General features: G+C 52.2%; 1 protein-coding gene across 1 annotated transcript; it reads left to right on the top strand.

The window, feature by feature from the left end:
• The first annotated feature begins 440 nt into the window (after nt 1-440).
• Nucleotides 441-2164, top strand: LOC121852507 (C-C motif chemokine 28-like). The gene is made up of 3 exons (XM_042346473.1): nt 441-622; nt 1225-1351; nt 1757-2164. The coding sequence occupies exons 1-3, from the start codon at nt 559-561 to the stop codon at nt 1842-1844; spliced, it is 279 nt and encodes a 92-aa protein (XP_042202407.1). The 5' UTR covers nt 441-558; the 3' UTR covers nt 1845-2164.
• Nucleotides 2165-9666: the final 7502 nt, after the last annotated feature.

The raw sequence follows: 9666 nt of genomic DNA, 5'->3' as shown, positions 1-9666 counted from the left end.
AGTGAATTCCATAAATTCATTACCCTCTGAGTGAAGAAATGTTTCCTCAACTCTGTTCTAAAAGGCTGTCCCTTAATTTTCAGACTATGACCCCTGGTTATAGATTCTCCTCCCGGGGAAACACTCCCTCAGTGTCTACTTTATCAGCTCTTTAAGAATCTTATATGTTTCAATAAGATCTAAAGATTTTCAATAAGATTTACTGCTTTGATTTATCCTTTGGCAGTTTTCCCTGAAGCATCCCTTAACCTATGATGTGGGAGGGGGTGGGCGGGGGATGGGGGACAGTGACTAAGTCCACGGGTGGGTTACAGAAACTGAGTCACTGACAGACAGTGTGTGGCTGTGGGTGACGTTGGCTGATGTCAGTGGAAAGTTGAGGGCGGTGAGTTTGAAACTTGCTGCATAAATACAGCTGAGCTCAGGGCAGCTTCACACTCAGCTCATCACAGCTCAGCTCATCACAGCTCAGCTCCTCACATCTCAGCTCCTCACAGCTCAGCTCATCACAGCTCAGCTCATCACAGCTCAGCTCCTCAGTCACAGACAGCCAACAGCATGGACACCAAGATCATCCTCCTTCTCCTGGTCACAGCCCTCGCTGCTCTCCACACCACACAAGGTGAGTGTCTGCTGCCTCCTGCCTCCCACACCAACCTCACTCCGTTTCTCTTCTCAATCTCTGCCGTCAAGTGGACTTGGGTTTGAGCCCCAGATCGGGGTATCTGAGCTCACAGTCCAGGCTGCCGCTCCAGCGCAGGGCTGGGGACACACAGAGAGAGAGAGAGAGAGAGAGAGAGATACTTTGTCAAAGGCTCCATCCTTCGGATGAGATATTAAACAGAGCTCCCCCCAACTCTTTGTACGTTCAAGCCCAATGCACACTCTGGGGTCCCCCAAAGCCTTGGCTCTCACCAACCTGCGCCTAATACTCTCCGGAATTAGGTAAGCAGGAGCCCTCCCTCCAGGGAGAGAGCGCACATTCCATCCCAACTATCTATCTCTGGCATTTCCAGGTGTAGGAGGGATGGACGGAAATCTCAGCTGTGTTTGGAGACTCTTAAGCAAAGCTGATGGGTTTCCCCGTGTGTCAGACACCCGACTGGGCAAAAAATAATTCAGGTAGTCATTAAAGGGAACGGTTGCCTGTTATTTGGTGAGCGCTGTACATCCAGGAGAGAGAGAAAGAAAAAGTGTTGAGAATAATGGTGTGTGTTTTTACAGGGTTTCCAGCATTCCCACCTATCTCATGTTGCACCCGGGTGGTTAATTACTTCACCAAACACCTGGGGAAACGGGTCACGAAAGTGGAGATTCAGAAAACTAATCACTGCACGATCAAGGCCGTTGTGTAAGTTTTACTCACAGAAATTTATTATTGATAACAATAATAAACCTTGCATTTGATATAGCACCTTACCACACAGTTGCGATGTCTCAACGCGCTTCAAACAATATACTCTAAAGTGTTGTGACTGTGTATTTTGTGGGCGAAACGTGGCGGCCCAATTGCCCACAGCAGTGTCCCACAAACAGTCGTCATAATATTAATCTTTGCGCCTCACGTAGCGCCTTATCAAGTCTTCGCAACGTCTCAAAGCGCTTCACAGCATATACTGTAACGTATGGTGACTGTATATTGTGGGTGAAACACACGTGTTGTGTGGGGTGTTGAGCAGTGTGTGACTGCGGGTTGGTTATTATGGGATGGCGGGGGTGTCTGGTTGCTAATGGGCTGTGTTTTGATGTCTCTTAGGCTTCACATACGCAAACGTAAGCTTTGCGTGGATCCCAATAACAAGGTTCTGAAAAAGTGGCTGAAGGCGAGAAAGATCCCCATGTGAGGGTGTGCGAGCGACGACCAGGACGAGGGGAGGGGAAGGGGAGATCCCGGATGGAAGTGAACCCCAACCACGGAAAGCCCACATGTGCCACTTGCTCCGAGGCCTTCAGTCATCCAGACACACAGGCCTCTCGCCTACACCTGTCCCGAGCACCAACTGAGCGCAGTGATTCGGGCAGGACTGCACTTTAAGACACTCACACTGTGAAACGTTCTGTACACGCCTTATACACGCCTCTTACACACTCTGTACATGTGTGCAATGCAATATTTATCACCGTTGTTGGTCAGACCGATTTAATAAATAACAGTTTTTGTTAATATTTGAATCTGAGTTTCATTCAATCATCCTCTCCGCGACTTTCGCTCTCTCTCTCCATCTCTCCTTCCCTCTCCATCTCTCCTTCCCTCTCCATTTCTCCCCCTCTCTCCATCTCTCCCTTCCTTTCCATCTCTCCCTCCCTCTCCATCTCTCGTCTCTTTCTCCATCTCTCCATCTCCCATCTCTCTCTCCATCTTTACCCTCCCTTTGCATTGGGGCTCGGCCTGGGGTTGAGATCAGTGTTTGCGGTGAGGGTTGGGGCTGGGTTTGAAGTTAAAGTTGGGCTGGGGTTTGGGTTGTGCCTGGGATTTTGTTTGGGGGTTGGGGCCGGGTTTGAGATTGGGGTGGGGCTGGTGTTGTGGCTGGGGTTGGGGTTCAGCATTATGGGAAATATTGAGCTCCTGACCACCTTCTTTTGGCTGAGATTGGTATTGCAGCACTTCCCATCTGAGGAGTGTGACCTGCCCTCACACAGAGAAAGCAGAGATACTGGAATGCAGAGCTGACTTGAGCACCTGGTCACGAGCTCAGGTCGGGCTTGTCCTGCTGAAGAGGCCATCCCATGACCTGGTGAAGTTCAGCTCTGCATTGTCCTTTGATAATCTGTGGCCTGGAAAAGTTTGGGGGGGGTCTTGTCTGAACTAATCATCCCTCCCTCTCCATTTCTCCCCTTCCTCTCCATCTCTCCATCCCTCTCTATCTCTCCATCCTCTTCCCCTCTCCTCATGTATCCCTCCCTCTCCATCTCTCGCCTGCCTCTCCATCTCTCCCCTCCCTCTCCATCTCTCTCCCTCACCCCATCTCTCCTCCCTCTCTTCATTGCTCCTCTCCCTTTTCATCTATCATATCCCTCCCCATCTCTTCCCTCTATCTCAATTTGTGCCTTCCCTCTCCATCATTCCCTCCCTCTCCATCTCTCCCCCTCCTTGCATCTCCATAAGACATAGGAGCAGGAATAAACTATTTGCCCCCTTGCGCCTGCCCTGCCATTTAATAAGATCATGGCTTCTTCTAACCTAAATCCATTTACCCGCCCTATCCCATATCCCATAATCCCTCTGTCCTCTAGAAATCTATCAACCTCAGTCTTGAATCTTGCTCTCCCTCTCCATCTCTCCCTCACTCTCCACCTTTCTCCATTCTCCATCTCTCCTCTCCTCCATCTCTCCCTCTGTATCTATTACCTTCCTCTCCATCTCTCTATCTCCATCTTTCCCCTCCCTTTGGGTTGGGCCTGAAATTGAGGTCAGGATTTGGGGCTAGTGCTATGGTTGGGGCTGGGGTTAATGTTGGGATTGGTGTTGGAGTTGCGGTTGGTGCTGGGGATGGTTCTGTGTTTGGGGTTGGCGGCAGGTGTTGGAGTTGGGGTTGAGTTTGAGGTTGGTGTTGCGTTTGGGGCTGGGGTTGGGGATGGGTTTTGGGCCGGTTCTATGGTTTGGGTTGGGGTTGCGGTTGAGGTTGTGGCTGGGTTTGGGGTTGGAGTTGAGGTTGGTATTTGGGCTGGGGTTGGGGCTGGCATTGGGTTCAGGTTGGTATTTGGAGCTGGGTTTGGGGCCAGGCTGGTGTTTGAGCTGGGCCTGGGGTTTTGGTTGGTGCTGGGGGTGTGGCTGGGTTTAAGGTTGGGGTTGGGGTTGAGCCTGGGGTTGGAATTCAGGTTGGTATTTAGGGCTGAGGTTGTGTCTGGTGTTGGGGTTGGAATTGGTGCTGTGGTTGGGGTTGACGTTGGTATTTGGGGCTGGAGTTGGGGTAGGGACTGGGACTGGTTTTGGGGTTGGAGCTGGGGTTGGTATTGGGGTTGGTGTAGGGGCTGGTATTAGGGTTGGGGTTGGTGCTGTGTTTGGGGCTGGTTTTGGGATTGCGGTTGAGGTTGGTATTTGGAGCTGGGGTTGGGGTTGGGGCTGAGGTTGGTATTCGGGGTTGGGTTTGGAGTTGAGGCTGGGGATTGTAGTTGAGGTGGGGGGGGGGTTGGGTTGATGTTGGGGTTGTATTTGAGGCTAGGGCTGCGCCTGGGTTGGTGCTGATGCTGGAGATGGGGTTGGAGCTGATGTTGGGGTTGGTGTTGTGGTTGGGGCTGGGGTTGGGGTTGGGGTTGGGGTTGAGGTTGGGGCTAGGACTGGGGTTGTGGTTTGGGTTGGGTTTGGGGTTGGATCTGGTGTAGCGGTTGATATTGGTATTTGGGTTTGTGGTTGGGGCTGGTGATGGGTTTGGGGCTGGGGTTGAGTTCGGGGGCTGTGGTTGGGGCTCAGGTTTCAGGCCGTGGTAGGTGTTGGGGCTGAGGTTGGGGTTGAGTTTGAGGTTGGGGCTAGGGCTGGGGTTGTGGTTTGGGTTGGGTTTGGGATTTGGTTTTGTGTTGGGGTTGGGGTTGCAGTTGATTTGGGTATTTGGGTTTGGAGCCTGGATTGTTGCTGGGGTTGGGGTTGGGGTTGGATTTGGGATTGAGGTTGCGGTTGTGGTTTGGGCTGGGGTTGAGGCTGATGTTGGAGCTGGGATTTGGGATGGCGTTGGGGCTGGGGTTGGGATTGAGGTTGGTGTATGGGTTTGCGGCTGGGGTTGGGGCTGGGGTTAGGGCCCGGGTTGAGGCTTGCGTTGAGGCTGGGATTGGAGCTGGGTTGGGGTCGGGGGCTGTGATTGGGGCTTAGGTTTGAGGCTGCGGCAGGTGTTGGGGCTGGGGTTGGGGTTGAGTTTGAGGTTGGGTTTGTGGCTGGGGTTGGGTTTGAGGCCAGGGCTGGTGTTTGGGGATTGGATTGAGGCTGGGGTTGGGATTGAGGTTGGGATTTGGGGCTGGGGGTAGGGCTAGTGTTGGGGTTGGGGCTGAATTTGGAGTTGGGTTTGGGGTTGATATTTAGGGTTGGGGCTGGGGTTGGGCTGGGGTTTGTATTTGGGGTTGGGTTTGGGGTTAGAGTTGAGGCTGGGGATTGTGGTTGAGGTTGGGGTTTGGGTTATGGTTGGGGTTGAGTTTGAGGCTGGGGCTGCACCTGGGTTGGTGTTGGTGCTGGGGATGGGGATGGAGCTGGGGGAGGGACTAGCGTTATGGTTGAGGCTGGGGTTGGGTTTGGGGTTGGGCTGGTTTGGGTTGAGGCTGGGTGAGGCTGATGGGTTGGGCTGGCTGTGGGTTGGGTTGAGGCTGGGAGTTGGGGTTGAGGATGGGTTTGGGGCTGCGCTGTGGGTTGGGTTGAGGCTGGGAGTTGGGGTTGAGGATGGGGGTTGGGGCTGCGCTGTGGGTTGGGTTGAGGCTGAGGTTGGGGCTTGGGAGTGCGAATGGTGCTGGTGCTGGAGAAAGGCTTCAATATTGGAGACACCATCCTCCAAGAAGACATTAAACTGAGGTGGTGTCTGTACCTGTTGAGGTGGGCATAGAGTTGCCACCCCCGAGGCCACTGATGGACAAAACCCCCTTTCCGAGCGAGACAGCTGAGACGTGATCTTTAGGCTAAGGTCAAGTGTAGTTACTGTTCACATCAATTAGTCCTTGAGCTAAAGCAATGCTGGACTTCATCTCCTCTTGAGATTGGCTTGTGTTGGTTGCCTCGACCCAATCTCACCCATAACTGCGCATTATGGGAAAGATTGAGCTCCTGACCACCCTCTGTTGGCTGGGATCGGTATTGCAGCACTTCCCATCTGAAGTTTCACAACTGGCCCCAAGGTGACGTTTGGCAACGGAATGTCGGAATCGAGCCACCGCTCTGTGTGACAGTCTCCAGTCTGGTTCCTGAGCCACGTGGGTCCACAGTATTCCAGGGCACTCACTGCTGATGACTAGGCCGGAGCCCGATGAGCAGAGGGAGCGAACAGGATGGTAGAGGGTTAGGAGGTCGGAGAGCTGGTGGGTAGCAAGACCATGGAGGGCTTTGAAGGTGAGGATCAGGATATTGAACTGTATCCTTTGTGTGATGGGACGCCAGTGGAATTGGGCAAGGATGGGGGTGATTAGGGTTACAGATCCTAGTGCGGGAGAGGACACGGGCAGCAGAGTTCTGGATGACCTGCAGCCAGTGGAGGGAGGAGTTGGGGAGGCCGCCAAGCAGTGAGTTTGCACAATCAAGTCTTGATGTAATAGAGGAATCCTTTCTAGGAATCACAGTGTTGTTAAAGTTAGCATTGTTTTGACTTGCTGTGGTTTCTGTGGACAAAACCGCTGTGATTGCCTGTAATTAATCTTACACTTTGTCCAACTGAACATCCAGGGGGAGGGGAGGGAAGGCAGACAGGTGGGAGGGAGACCAAAGGCATGGCCAAAGAGAAGGGTCTTGAGACCAGCCTTGAAGGCAAGTGAGGAAGCGAGGCGAAGGGACCGTGGGATGGAGTTGCAGAGTGTGGGGGCAGAGAGGCTGAAAGCCCGGCCACCGATGGTTGGGCGGGAGACATGGAGCAGCCGGAGCCCGATAAACGGAGGGAGTGGGCAGGTTGGTAGGGAGTCAGCAGGTCAGAGAGGTAGGAGGGGGCGAGGCCATGGATGGCCTTAAAGGTGAGGACGAGGATCGTGGATTCAATCCTCTGGGGGATGGGGAGCCAGTGGAGTCGGGCAAGGGGGGGAGTGATGGGGTTACGGAGTCTGGTGCCCGAGAGCACACGAGCTGCAGAGTTCTGGATGATCTGTAGATTGTGAAGGGAAGAGGTGGGAAGGCCGATGAGGAGGGAGTTCCCCTAATCGAGCCTTGAGGTGACGAATGCGTGGGTGAGGGTTTGGGCAGCCGAGGGCTGAGGCCGTGGCGGAGTCCGGCAATGCTGCTCAACTGATAAAATCATTGTAATATTAGGCCTGATTCCCCCTCCCACTCCCTCCTGCTCACTCTGCGTCAAACAACCCTCCCCCTGCCCCTGCCCCTGCTCGCTCCGCACCTAATCCTCCTCCCTGTGTGTGCATGTATGTGAGTATGTGTGTATATGTATGTGAGTATATGTATGTGTGTCTGTATGTGTATGTGTGTCTGTATGGTGTGTGTGTGTGTGTTATGTGTGTATATGTATGTGTGTATATGTATGTATATATGTGTGTCTGTATGTGTCTGTGTGTGTGTGTATGTGTATGTATATATGTGTGTCTTGGTGTGTTGTGTGTGTGTGTATGTGTGTGTGTATGTATATGTATGTATATACGTGTGTCTGTATGTGTGTGTGTGTGTGTATGTATGTATGTATGTATATATATGTGTGTCTGTATGTGTGTGTGTGTGTATATGTATGTATATATGGTGTGGTTGTAGTGGTGGTGTGTGTATGGATGGTGTGGTGTGTGGGGTGTGTTGTGTATATGTATGTATATATATGTGTCTGTATGTGTGTGTGTGTGTATGCGTGCTCCCTGGCGTGTGCTCTGATTTGATGGAACACAGTTGACTCAGCTTCCATGAAATGTTTACGCAGCCTCAGCTTTTGGCCCTGATCTCAGTGTTGGCTCCGAGGGTATCTGGGTTACATAACCGGAAGCCAGTGTCATTGCAATCCTCAGCCCCACCTCCCAGCCACCATCAGCTAAACCCCCACCCACCCCCACCCCCACCCACCAGCCCTCAGCCCAAGACAAGCTTTCATATTATCTTAGTTCTGAACATCTCACATTGTTTCATAGGTCTTTACTGTTAGGTGTAGGGAGCGTCTGCTCTCAGCCGCCTGCACTCTCGCCTCAAGATTTGGGTTCGAGCCACACCCATCCCCCCACCATCCCCCCCCACCACACACTCCCCTCGCTTTCAGGATATAGAGCTGTGTAGCGCAGTCCTGGGGGGGAGAGAGAGAGAGAGAGAGCGTTGCATTCAGAGATGCCGTCCTCCGGATGAGACGAACCCTGAGAAGTGCTTTCAGACCTGGAAGGCGCTGGGTCAGATGTCAGGGTTATCATTAATTTTATCATCTTCAATCTCATGTGGAGTCCCATACTGCAGTGTTTAGAGCCCTCACCTTGCAAGCCAGAGGACCTGGGTTCGATTCCCCGGGCAGGACGAAACCTTAGACAAGTTTCCTTACTCCACACACCTCTGTTTTCGCAGCAGTGAGTAGGAACCCGGTTGTCAGTCGATTGGCGGATCGCTTTCTGGGGGTAATTAATAATCCCTCCAAAAAAAGTTGCTCACTCAATCCACGACTGTTTGCGGGGACACTGCTGGGCCAATTGCCTGCCGCGTTTTGCGCACAAAATACAATTCACTCCACAGTATATTCTGTGAAGCCCTTTGAGACGCCTGAAATGTGTGATAAGGCGCCATATCAAATACAGGATTATTATTATTAAATCTCAGCCTCTGGCGAAGGAGTCTCCAACAGTGAAACCGTTGATCAAGATTTATATAAGAACATAAGAATTAGGAGCAGGAGTAGGGCATTCAGCCCCTCGAGCCTGTGCCCCGCCATTCAGTAAGATCATGGCTGATCTTCTCACCTAACTCTAATTACCCGCCCTCTCCCCATATCCCCTAATCTCTCTATTTTTTAAAAATCTATCTGTCTCAGCCTTGAAGATGTTCAGGGACTGACATCTACAGTCTTCTGGGGGAGTGAATTCCATAAATTCATTACCCTCTGAGTGAAGAAATGTTTCCTCAACTCTGTTCTAAAAGGCTGTCCCTTAATTTTCAGACTGTGACCCCTGGTTATAGATTCTCCTCCCGGGGAAACGGACCCTCAGTGTCTACTTTATCAGCTCTTTAAGAATCTTATATGTTTCAATAAGATCTAAAGATTTTCAATAAGATTTACTGCTTTGATTTATCCTTTGGCAGTTTTCCCTGAAGCATCCCTTAACCTATGATGTGGGAGGGGGTGGGCGGGGATGGGGGACAGTGACTAAGTCCACGGGTGGGTTACAGAAACTGAGTCACTGACAGACAGTGTGTGGCTGTGGGTGACGTTGGCTGATGTCAGTGGAAAGTTGAGGGCGGTGAGTTTGAAACTTGCTGCATAAATACAGCTGAGCTCAGGGCAGCTTCACACTCAGCTCATCACAGCTCAGCTCATCACAGCTCAGCTCCTCACATCTCAGCTCCTCACAGCTCAGCTCATCACAGCTCAGCTCATCACAGCTCAGCTCCTCAGTCACAGACAGCCAACAGCATGGACACCAAGATCATCCTCCTTCTCCTGGTCACAGCCCTCGCTGCTCTCCACACCCCACAAGGTGAGTGTCTGCTGCCTCCTGCCTCCCACACCAACCTCACTCCGTTTCTCTTCTCAATCTCTGCCGTCAAGTGGACTTGGGTTTGAGCCCCAGATCGGGGTATCTGAGCTCACAGTCCAGGCTGCCGCTCCAGCGCAGGGCTGGGGGGACACACAGAGAGAGAGAGAGAGATACTTTGTCAAAGGCTCCATCCTTCGGATGAGATATTAAACAGAGCTCCCCCCCTCTTTGTACGTTCAAGCCCAATGCACACTCTGGGGTCCCCCAAAGCCTTGGCTCTCACCAACCTGCGCCTAATACTCTCCGGAATTAGGTAAGCAGGAGCCCTCCCTCCAGGGAGAGAGCGCACATTCCATCCAACTATCTATCTCTGGCATTTCCAGGTGT

The sequence above is a fragment of the Callorhinchus milii genome, unplaced genomic scaffold (assembly GCF_018977255.1).
Source record: "Callorhinchus milii isolate IMCB2004 unplaced genomic scaffold, IMCB_Cmil_1.0 Scaffold836, whole genome shotgun sequence".
Taxonomy (NCBI): Eukaryota; Metazoa; Chordata; class Chondrichthyes; order Chimaeriformes; family Callorhinchidae; genus Callorhinchus; species Callorhinchus milii.
Note: the sequence above shows the minus strand (reverse complement) of the source record. Positions and strands in the feature narration are given on the sequence as shown.